Below are 12,013 nucleotides of genomic sequence, written 5' to 3'. Positions count from 1 at the left end.
TCGATAAAATACGATATTAAAAATATCCATATCAATTACTCGCGAATATTCATTTCCAATATTCAACATAATCAATTGCATAGCTTCCTCTCAATTACTATAAACATAAGTAGAAAGGCATTTTATTAGTATAGAAATACACAAGTTCTTCCGTATAACCAAATGGTAGGAGGAGAATTATAAACAAAAACCGGGAGAGATTCACCTCTGAATTTCACCACATTTCATTCTTTTCGATACTAATCTCTCAAAATTTAAATTAATTGAAGAGATTAGTCTCTTCAAACATACGTTTTTCCGTACTACAAACCTAAAGATCAAACTCCTATTGACACAGGACTATTTGTCAACCTTGTAACACCTTTTAAAGTTTGATTCACGTATTTATAGATGACCTGTAATCAATTATTCAATTCTACACATTAAAACACTTGAAAAATGAGGAACACGATTTAGGTACCATAAACATGAAAAATGTCAAGACAACAACTCTATACCTTCCTTTTTAGTAACAAGTACATCGGAAGAATAACCACTGCAAATTGGAATGAACCAATAAGAAATCATTAGATTACCTCACCTCTTCAGACAGCTTTTGACAAAAAATCACAAATTCCCAAAAGAAGCTAACACGAAACAAGCATCTATTCTTCATCCGAATTTGGAAAGCGTTTCTGTAGTTGAATACAAAGTTCTGATATTCGGGATAGCAATTTACGCTGTTGGTCTAGGGAGTTTAATGAATGAGTACTAGTTAATTCTATGGGATTATCAAGCACCTGTTGAAGTTGAAGACAGAGCTGCGATGCTTCTGGGTCATTTTTGCAAGTTTCAGATATAAGTTGCAGCAATTTAAAGGTTTGATCTTGGAACAAAGATTGATCACATGGAACTGGTGGAACTAGAAAAGGATGCTGGAGCAACTGAGGAATTCTCCACCTTTCATTGCGATCCCATGCTAGACATTTTTTCATAAGATCCAGAAGCCAAGGATTTGAAACTGGTTCGTACATAATTTCGTGATTTGGATCAGTTATAACTTTGAATTTGGCCCAAAATGTCTTGTAATCTGAAAAGGGTGTTCTCCCATATACCATTTGATAAAGAATGCAGCCAAGGGACCAGATATCTGATGGCCGACCACACTTCATGATGTTTCCACTCGCATCACTCTCATTACACATAAATGCTTCTGGTGACATGTAACTTAGAGTACCAACCTACAATAGAAAGAAAACTAAGTAAAAATTTAACATTTTGTGATACATTTGATCTGTTAAAGCTTAGAAATATATGGGCCACCTATTCACATGACAGGTACATCTTCTTGCACCAATAAAATTTGTTGGGTCATCTCTCATTTACTCCGGAATGGGCTTTTAGTAATCAATTTTTTAATATTCCAGAAAAACCATCACGGAATAAATGGTAGTGGCCAATAATTTGATTGGGCAGTCGAAGATAAGCCCTCACATGAATTTTAAGATGTCATAGAGTTTGAAGCTACCATGTCCCCATTGTTCAGTATCCAAACCATGGGCCTTGAGTTGGAAAACACATATAGCATGACAAATACGAAGGGGCATAATGGAATTACATAAAACTAGTTATTGGAGAGCAAATATCATGCAATATATTGGTAGAAGGGTGAGAGAAAAAAGTTAGCTTTTTCTTCTGTTAGGTGTGGAAAAAGGTGTGAATCTCTGTAGGAGCACTAGCCTAGGCTTTACAGAATTCATTCTGCAGTATATTCTTGTCCACTAATAATATATATCATATCTTTCTCCATCTTAGTCTGTGATAGAATAGTTTATATTATTTTCTGAAAAAAAAGGCTGTTTGTATCTATCCCGGTCAGCCTGTCTTGTCCAATGAGAAATCACTTTTGGGGTAAGGAAACACATCTCTCCCTCTACTCTGGCATTCCTTTTGGAAAGTCCTGTCCCTAGATTTAAGCCATCAAGCAAAATAAGATGCGTAGTAACCTTAATGTTGGTATGAGATCCTTCCGTGCTATAAACAGGATGTTTAAGCACATCATCAGGAACTTCAGGACCTTCTCTCTTTACAACCTCAACACCTTTCTTCAGCATCTCAAACTTAATATTTTGTCAGGTATGTGTCTCCCATAGCGTTTTTCTGTAGAGTTTTAACTACAAATGATTCATTGTTTGCCTCCTTGATTTTAGCCTTCATAGGGACACCAAGAACCGCAGCTCCATTCAATAATCCATCTGTAAGGACCTTTCTCACATCTCATTATAACACCAACGGTCTTGCAGAATCGAGAATGCAAACAAGCTCAAAGCTCGGATCAACAACCTGAAGGCCATTGTAAAAAGAAACATATCTTTATTTTCCAGGCGGTGAAAATTTGAATTCCGCTTGGTAATTTCCCTTTGCATTTTCAAAAACGTCATTGTATGAAGGATCACAAACCACAATGACTTCTTTCCCTTGAACCATGTTTGAAAAAAATGTGGAAGCTAAATAAATCCATCCGTGCAAATCAGCAAGGATGAAGAATGCTCCGTATCCCGCAAATTCGTGTGATATCACTCTAAAATCAGTTCATGCGAACACAAGATGTCACTCATTTCCGTCTTCATCAACCTGCATGCACAGTGGTATCCGACGGAGCCTAAGGAATCAACGCAAGAGGCAAAGCCTTTTCCAAGTCACTGTATACTCTAGACTCCCACCACAGCATTAGACCTCTCTCTGTAACTAACTCTCTAACTAGGCCCTGTATATTCGGGCCTGCAGGTGTATAAAACTTATGAGGCTTCCTTATGGAGATCAGGAACCTATCACTCTTCCTATGAACTTCACCATTCACATTCAGCTGGATTTTTTTTTCTAATTTTTTTTTGTTCTTTCTATTATGGAATATGGAGGAGACAAACTCTGTAACAAGATCCTTGGATAGTAATTTCTCTCTAACAAAATGACAATCAATTTCTATATGCTTTGTTCTCTCATGAAACACCGGATTGGAGGCAATGTGAAGGGCTGCTTGGTTGTCACAATATAACTTCATCTGCTCATTTTCACAAAATTTCAACTCTTGAAGGAGTTGTTTAATCCATACTAGTTCACATGTAGCTAGAGCCATAGATCGATATTCCGCCTCTGCACTAGATCGAGCAACAACACTTTGTTTCTTACTTTTCCAAGATACAAGGTTCCCTCCAAGGAATACACAATACCCTGTGGTAGATCTTCTATCAATTGGACAACCAGCCCAATCTGCATCACAATACGCTTCAACTTGAGTACTTCCCTTGTTCTCATACAACAATCCTTGTCCTGGGTTACCTTTTACATATCTGAGAATGCGAATCACAGCATTCCAATGATCAATGTGGGGATTTTGCATAAATTGACTAACAACTCCCACTGGATAAGAAAGATCAGGTCTTGTTATAGTAAGGTAGATGAGTTTTCCAACCAACCTTCTATATCTCTCTGGATCTGAGAAAAGTTCACCTTGATCTCTTGTTAATTTTTGATTTGAGTCCATAGGGCTATCAATGGGCTTGCAATTTGTCAGACCTGTTTCTTCCAAAATATCAAGAGCATATTTTCTCTGTGCAATGATGACACCTTCTTTTGATTGCGCCACTTCAATACCAAGAAAATATTTAAGACGACCCAAATCTTTGGTCTGAAAGTGGCTAAACAAATGGTTCTTCAATTGAGCAATTCTAGTGATATCATTTCCTGTGATAACAATATCATCAACATAAACCATAAGATAAACACATTTGTCAGGAGAAGTATAACCATAAAATACTGAATGATCCGCTTCACAACGTTTCAATCCAAAATTCTGCACAACACGACTAAATTTACCAAACCAAGCTCGAGGAGATTGCTTCAAGCCATAGAGAGAACGATGCAACTTACAAACTAACCCAGACTCCCCCTGAGCAACAAACCCAGGAGGTTGCTCCATGTATATCTCCTCTTCCAGATCACCATGAAGAAAGGCATTTTTAATGTCCAACTGATACAGAGGCCATTGGCGAATGGCAGCCATAGCAAGGAAAAGACGAACAGAACTTATTTTAGCCACAGGAGAAAAAGTATCACAATAGTCAAGACCGTAAACCTGAGTATACCCCTTAGCGACGAGACGGGCTTTGAGTCGGTCTACAGCGCCAGTCGGACCAACCTTAATAGCATAGACCCATCTACAGCCCACAGACTTCTTACCAGGAGGAAGAGAGACAAGTTCCCAAGTCCCACTGTGTTCAAGTGCTTGCATTTCATCAATCATGGCTTGTCTCCATCCAGGATGACCAAGTGCCTCATCAACATTCTTAGGAACCTTAATGGTAGACAAGGAGGAAACAAAAGAGAAATATGGAGGAGACAAACGATGATAACTCAAAAAGTTATAAATAGGATGTGGATTACGAGTAGAGCGAGTACCTTTCCGAAGGGCAATAGGCCAAGTGTGATCGGAGTCAAGAGAAGATGAAGAGGATAAAGGATCCATGATTCGAGAATCTGGTGGAGAAGGATTTGAGTCACAGGGGTCTTCAGGCAAGGAAGGAGTCACTGGAGTGCGACGCTGATATGTGAGAAGAGGTGGTTGAACAATGTCATTGGCATTTTGAGGTTGAGTTTCAGGAAGAACCAAGGGATCACAGGATGGTAAAGGAAGGACTTGTTGAATAGATGAACTCTCCTCCATGGAGGACAAGAAAAAAGGTGTGTCCTCAAAGAATGTAACATCAGCAGACATATAATACCTTTTGGTTGAGGGAGAATAACATTTATACCCTTTCTGAAGGCGAGAATATCCCAAAAAGACACACTTAATAGCCTTTGCAGAAAGTTTATCAAGACCTGGAGAGACATTATGAACAAAACAAGTACATCCAAACACACGTGGAGAAACACGATACAAAGGATCATTTGGAAAAATTATCGAGTGAGGAATTTTATTTTCAATAGAAGAAGAAGGCATCCTATTGATTAGAAAACAAGCAGTGAGGACTGCATCTCCCCAATGATGAATAGGAACATTGGTATTCAACATGAGAGAGCGTGCAGTTTCGATAAGGTGTCTATTCTTTCTTTCGGCTATGCCATTTTGTTGTGGAGTATGAGGACATGTTGACTGATGTAAAATTCCTTGGGAAGATAAAAATGAGGAAAACGCAGCAGAAAAATATTCCTTAGCATTATCACTTCTGAGAATTTTAATTGTCTTCCCAAATTGGTTCTTAATTTCATTAAAGAAGGACACAAATATGGATAAAAGTTCCGATCTTTCTTTCATTAGATAAACCCAAGTACATCGAGAGAATTCATCAATGAACGTTACAAAATAGTTAAAACCAAAAGAAGTGACACGACTTGGTCCCCAAACATCAGAATGAACAGTAGAAAAAGCAAAATTACATCGTGTCTCAGACTTTTTAGGGAAGGAAGATCTAACATGCTTTCCTAACTGACACGATTCACAATCTAAGGCTTGAATGTGTTTGAGACTCGGAACCATCATCTTCAACTTAGACAAATTTGGGTGACCTAAACGATCATGCAAAAGTTTTGGGGATGAAGTTGCAAAACAAGATACTGAGGAGCTTGGTTTTAGGAAATAAAGTCCCCGTGACTCATGTCCTTCTCCAATCAGACGACCCGTACCATGTTCCTGTATAGCAAAGGAATTAGCAGTAAAGGTTACAGAACAATTTAAGGAACGAGTCAATTGACTCAAAGAGATTAAATTATAAGGACAATGAGGAATGTACAAAACAGAGTTTAAATTTAGTGAAGGTGATAAAGAAACTTTGCCAATTCCTTGAGATGCCACTTTGGATCCACTTGCAACAGTAATAAAATGAGGACTTTTGGGAGAGGAAATGGAGGAAAATGAGGAAATGTTACCAGAGACATGATCTGAGGCACCTGAGTCAAGAATCCATGGACTAAGACCTTCCACAGATTGAGAGATGCATGCAGTTGACATTGAAGAGGATGGGTCAGGATTGTTGGATTTCTCAGATTTGTACCTCAAGAATTCTTGGTACTCTTCATCAGAAATTCTAGATTCTGAATGATCAGACTTGGACACATGAGCAGCTTTATCGGGAAAACCATGTAAGGAATAACACTTGTCTTGGGTATGGCCCATTCTATTACAATATGAGCATTGAGGACGCCTACTTCGACCACCACGTCCTCCACGGTTGCTCCGACCTCCTCCTCTTCCTCGTGGTGCTACCATTGCTGATGTTTCAAAAACATCAGTTGAACTTTCATCTTTGACCAATGTAGGTACACGAAGAAGTCTAGTAACTAAGTTGTCCATCGAAGGGATTTGATCACCGGCTAAAACTTGATCACGCACATGATCAAAAGTCGAGTGTAGGCTCCTCAGAATTAAGACCATGTAAAACTTATCAAGTTTTTTGTTGATATCTTCTAATGAATCAGCCACAAAAAAACTCTTCAATTCTTCTACTGCAGCCCTAGCCTTTCCGATATGAGAAACCATATCATGATTGATTTGTTTGAGTGAGGCTACTCTTTGAGTTGCATCAAAGAGGCGTTGAATGTCGTTAGCAAAAATATCTTGTGCCCTTTTCCAAAAAGAGAAGCATGTCTTGTAAGGTCTCAAAATGTCTAAGACCCCTTGCTCAACTGATTGCCATAAAACAGCACACAACTGAAAATCCAATTTCTGCCACTTAGGTTTCTCTTCCTCTGAAATATTAGAGACCTCTTTTTCAAGATGATCATGATAACCTTGACCAAGAAACCACAACTCCACCGAAGCTGACCAAGAGGAGTAATTTTTCCAGTTCAGTTTCGCAGAGGTAATAATAGGAGTAGCTGATAGAGAGGGAGACATTCCACCCGTAGAAGCCATTAAAAAAAAACTTAACTTTTGAGAAGAAACCCTAGGTTCAAGATATGGTCACCGAAACAGAGAACCAAGAGCAGATATAAGACCAGGAGGCTCCGGCGAGACGAACGACGGTGGCGCGGCGCGATTCCGGCGCCGGGAAGGCGGCGCGTGGTGTACACGCGCTTGAAGGTCGCCGGAGAGAAGCGGAGCGTGGCGGCGCGTGCGGAGGTTTCTGGGGACGTGACTTGCGGGGATGGGTTGCGCTCCTCGAGGCGCACCTAACCCTGACTTTGTCGGAGTAAACACGCCGGCGGCGACGGCGACGACGGCGGACGGCGCGGCGGACGGCGGCGGACAGTGGCGGAAGACGGCGGACGATGATAGTCACTGTGACAAACAGTGAAGATGAACCAGACTCATGTTCTGGCTCTTGATACCATCTTGAAGAGATTTCAGATAAATGAAACAGTGAAAAACTACATTGTTACTGTTTTACTACTGTTTATATAAGAAGATAGTAAGCAGAATACAAAGAGTCAAGGCCCAGTCCTAACCCTAACCCTAAAGAAAGGATCCCATACATGATAAATAAAATATTACATCTCAACAATTCACACCATTATCTTTCATTTCTTTACTTCAATACAATAACCTTATTGTTCCTAGATTGATGGTTGTAGTACAAATTACTTGTGCTACTATATTTAGAACTGCAGTCATCCTGGTTCCTCCTAAAAGCTGCAAACTGAGATTGATAACCATGGTACATGAATGAAATACCTGTGAATCACGTTGGATGTTTGTTGTATCACTCATTATTGCTTTGGCTATTCCAAAATCAATCAGTTTTAATGAACCCTTGACAAGGAGGAAGTTAGCTGGCTTTAAGTCAGAATGCACAATACGTTCTTCATGAATTGTGTTGACAGCCTGAAGAATTTGCTGAAGAATTCAACAAAACAGTTTCAGATGTATACTGTATGCTATCCAATAAATAAAGAACATAAGAGAGAATAACAAAATACATCCATGAAGATCATTTAAGTAACTAGCAAAGTGCAAGGAAAAATTATTTGATTCTTTTGAACATCATTATTAACAAAAATAAGTAAGTTTTTGGTTTGACACAACATAAAAGTTGCTTCATATAGAATTTGAAACATGAAAACCAGACCCGACTAGACACCCGAACGTAGAAGTTCAAAAGAAATTGGTTCTCGCATACTTTTGGATACTCAAACATAACATCCTGTAACCGCTGAACTGAAAAGTAATTATGCAAAATGCAGATTCAGAGGAATAATAAAATATTTTCAAGGTTACTTTGCAAACTTAAACCTGCCAATAAAACCGAAGCCAATTCGCATCTATGGTCTGGTTGTTCCCATCTAGTTCCTTCCACTTTTGAGACAACATATGAGCCAAATCAATTTCCCCATATTCAAGCACCATGTATATGTACCCATCATCCTTGACTCTACCATCTTTACTACTGAAGGAGCCATTTATGACTCCCTCAAACAAAGCCTTGTCAGTCACCTAATTTACAAGAGTAGGTAAAAATGAATAACACTATAAAACAAATAAAGTAATCATATCCATCACAAATACAAAACCAAGAAAATAATCACAAGTAAAATATGTTACATACAAATTGTTAAGAAATAGACTTTAAGCCTAACTCAACATCACAAAATTGATTCATAAAATGAGGTTTGCACCCATTTATATACTGTAAATTATCCTTATCTCTAATCAAAGTGGGACTTCCAACACACCCAACTCAACCTCCAAAACCGGTTTGTAAGGTGAGATTTGCACCCATTTATATATTGTAAATTGGTCTTATCTTTAGTCAATGTGGGACTTCCAACACACCCTCTCATACTAAGGCATATACATCTCAAGCATGGGATCAGACATTAATAGGTGGTCCGATAGCAGTCCGATAGTAGATGAAACAATATACTCAACAATCAACAAATTTCATTAGGATAGACTCTAACTCATGGCTCTAATACCATGTTAAGAAATGAACCTTATGCCTAACTCAACCTCACAAAAACGGTTTATAAGGTGAGGTTTGCATCTACTTATATACTATAAACTGGCCTTATCTCTAGTGCATGTAGGACTTCTACCACAAATCAACCCAACATATGCATCACTATTGTTTCTAAATGCACATGACCTCTCAAAGATAGCAAAATAATGATTTTTTTTTAAAACACACAAAAGTCAAACCCCTAAGAAGGAGTTGATGAACAGAAGCCAGTAACATTTCACAAGAAAGAATATAACCCTAGAGAGAGATTGATACAGAAGTGGAAGCCCACTAGAAGACTTGTGTGCATGGTCAACTTAATAATTTGTATGTAAGAGTGAGCAAAAGTAATAGATAACATACCTATCAAATTATCCTAACTGAGAAAATATTTTAACCAACATTGGGCCACCCATAGCAATTATATATGAGGAACATGGTAAAACCCGTGTCAACAACATGGAACTAAGATAACATTTACCATGTGAAAATAACACATGAATTCGATACCTCATTTAGAAAGAGAGAGAGGAAGGGGGGGAGGTGGTGGCGGAGAAGCAACATCCATTTTCATTATCCAAAATTATTGCCATGAATTTGGTAGTAGACTAGGGACAATGTAGATAAGAAAAAGAAGGAAAATGCATGCAGACACTACTTTCTGATCAGTCCTTGACTATCTAATTAATTCAACATATACAAAGGAATATTTGAAAAAGAATAGAACCTCCAGCCCCACACAATTGGAGTGTATAAGAGAAGAGGAGAACCCAAACTATTGAAAGAAGACAAAGGAGGGATGTGGGACATAAAATAAAACAGACAGAATTCACTACATGGTCGGGGAGAGAATATAAAACAGCAATGCTTTAAAAGAACTGCCACGTATAATATTCATAACAGAAAAAGGATGAGTGTACCTCATAATCTATAAGCTGGATAATATTATTCTTTCCTTTCAGCCTATTTAGATACTCAATCTCCTGACAAAAGCTGTATGCTGTGGCATAATCACGACCCTTTAGTTTTATTCTTTTAAGTGCATAGATAGTACAGTCTGATGAAATCACTTTGTGCACCTCACTGCTTCCACCACTTCCTATCTTGCCAAGCCTTTGATAAAGCTTGCCATTGACTTTAAAAAACAACTCAGGGTCATAAGTCCTCTTTCGAGCAACTGAAGGTCCTTTACAACTTGCATTTTTTTCTTGCTTTTCTAACCTAGAAGATTCCAGCTTCGTATCTGAAGATGAAGTCAGACCCTGAGGCACTATGTTGGTAACAGCTGCAGGCTCATCCCCGTTATTTAACATGTCATTACAACAAGTATATTTACTAGTTTCCTTTAGCAAACATCCTTGTTGCTCCTTAGATGGATCACTGTGCTTAAATGTCAACTTTGCATCATTTAGTGAATTATATTCTTGAACTGCACTTGCCACCTGATCAATTGACATTCTATTGGTGTCTTTCAGAGAATCATATGGTGATTTGGCACCCCCTTGTGTTATAGAATGAGGATTGACATTCAGGTTATCATAAGGTTCTGCAGCCACTTGTGAGTCACTATCCATACAGGAATTAGCACAATGAGTTAAAGAATTCGGCATTGGAGCTGAAGTTGAATGGACTGATGTAGTTGTAGGGCATGGCAATCCCACTACGGAAGATTGTGTAGCTGGTTGACTCAAAAAGTTTTTGAATTGCTGGAGATGATCCTGAGTAACTATTCTTCTCCTTGGAAGCAGAGAACTCTTGCCTCCCTCAGATAACAAACTAGTCTCAGACTCTGCCTGCTGCATATTGTGGTGTTTCACATGTTGACTGAATCCAATTGACGCCGCACCTGTCAATGCAAGTGAACCGATATGAGATCATATGTACTCCATTTCAGTAGCTTTTGAAACATTGACCCCTGAGTGTTAAGAGAGGAAAAAGAATATGTGTGGCAGGGTATAGTGATTGCTTTGGGACATATATCACAACATTAGCAGTTATTTCCAATGCAACAATCCTAATAAAAAGCTTTAGACTAGACTTAAAATCCCGGTTGGTGATATCATGAGTGCAGAAGAATTATTGGCGAATAGGTGCATGGGAACACTGTTGGATGGATGGGACATGTGGGTGATAACGATGAAATCAAGATGACCCACAAAAAGTGAGAGAAAAAGAGTAGCTAGCACTGCACTCTATGATTACGCTTGGGAAATAAATTTAATATAAACGGAAAAAAGGGGAAATGGAGGGTGTGTGGAAGATTGTGACTCATTCTCCTACTTCCCGGGTCCTTTCCGGATTTGTCTGTTCTGTTCTTCTTTTGTTGTTTCTACCATTTATGTTATTTCGTATCATTGTATCTGCTCTCACTAACCTAGCCTTTTTCATAGTAAGAAACCCATATTCGATACATAATATACAATACAAGATCTCTTGTCTTGGTTCATCAATTGTTGTGAACTTGAAGGTTTGCTTGAGTCACTTACAGGTCATTATTCTCAATTTGAAGTTAAAGAAATAGAATTGCAATTAATAAAAAAAAAAGGTGACAAAAAAATTACCATGCGGCTGTGAAGTGGCATTGTTACTCTCAGTTGAAAAACGAACCTTCTTGTGCGCACCAACACTATGAGATTCCACCGGCAGAGAGGGTTCGTTCTTGCAACCATCCCCGGTGCAGGTGTCCGAAATCGACGGATGTTCCTCTTGGGACTTGTTCGCGATGTTTCGGTGCGCCACCATGGAGCGCCGTGGCCTCAAGGTATGCAATTGCGTTGAAGCTGAAGAGGCATTAACGGCGAGAGGGCGGTGGCGCTTGAGAGCAGCTTGGACTTGTTTGAAGAATTCCGGAGAGGAAGGGGAAGAATCGCGCGTGAGAGAGAGGTTAGGGTTCTCTTCCATCGAATGCCGCATTTCTAACCCCGCATCGGGTTTTCGTCGTCAGCGTGGTGATGTTGATCCATTCCACTGCTGAAGAACAGTGACGCTATGCTTCCCAGTTCAAAATGGAAGACACGGTTCTTTTTTTCTTATTTGCGCCTTCCTATGTTGTTTAAATCTTAGCTTTTTCTTTCCCAAATTATTATTAAGGTTTAATTATG

General features: G+C 39.0%; 1 protein-coding gene and 1 pseudogene across 2 annotated transcripts; both read right to left on the bottom strand.

The window, feature by feature from the left end:
* Positions 1-439: 439 nt before the first annotated feature.
* On the bottom strand, positions 440-11,945 carry LOC114193141 (serine/threonine-protein kinase MPS1-like). 2 transcript variants are annotated; one of them, XM_028082846.2, is made up of 5 exons: positions 11,474-11,945; positions 9,833-10,758; positions 8,207-8,407; positions 7,649-7,798; positions 440-1,220 (listed from the first exon to the last, which is right to left on the bottom strand). In XM_028082846.2, the coding sequence occupies exons 1-5, from the start codon at positions 11,823-11,825 to the stop codon at positions 645-647; spliced, it is 2,205 nt and encodes a 734-aa protein (XP_027938647.1). In that variant the 5' UTR covers positions 11,826-11,945; the 3' UTR covers positions 440-644. The 2 variants fall into 2 exon arrangements, with proteins under 2 accessions (XP_027938647.1, XP_027938646.1); XM_028082845.1 differs by having other exon boundaries at positions 7,649-7,810; positions 11,474-11,944.
* On the bottom strand, positions 1,245-2,466 carry LOC146884273 (2-C-methyl-D-erythritol 4-phosphate cytidylyltransferase, chloroplastic pseudogene; annotated as a pseudogene).
* Positions 11,946-12,013: the final 68 nt, after the last annotated feature.

This window comes from Vigna unguiculata, chromosome 8 (genome assembly GCF_037176805.1).
Source record: "Vigna unguiculata cultivar grain cowpea cultivar isolate G323 ecotype 2 chromosome 8, ASM3717680v1, whole genome shotgun sequence".
Lineage (NCBI taxonomy): Eukaryota > Viridiplantae > Streptophyta > Magnoliopsida > Fabales > Fabaceae > Vigna > Vigna unguiculata.
This window is presented reverse-complemented; position numbering and strand designations above follow the sequence as displayed.

Excerpts from the sequence above, each read along its gene's own strand:
- LOC114193141 (XM_028082845.1), bottom strand. The coding sequence starts at position 11,825 with ATGCGGCATTCGATGGAAGAGAACCCTAACCTCTCTCTCACGCGCGAT. Across the intron at positions 8,408-9,832 it reads TCCAGCTTATAGATTATGAG|GTGACTGACAAGGCTTTGTT; the intron begins GTACACTCATCC and ends CTTGTAAATTAG. Across the intron at positions 1,221-7,648 it reads ACATCCAACGTGATTCACAG|GTTGGTACTCTAAGTTACAT; the intron begins GTATTTCATTCA and ends TTTCTATTGTAG.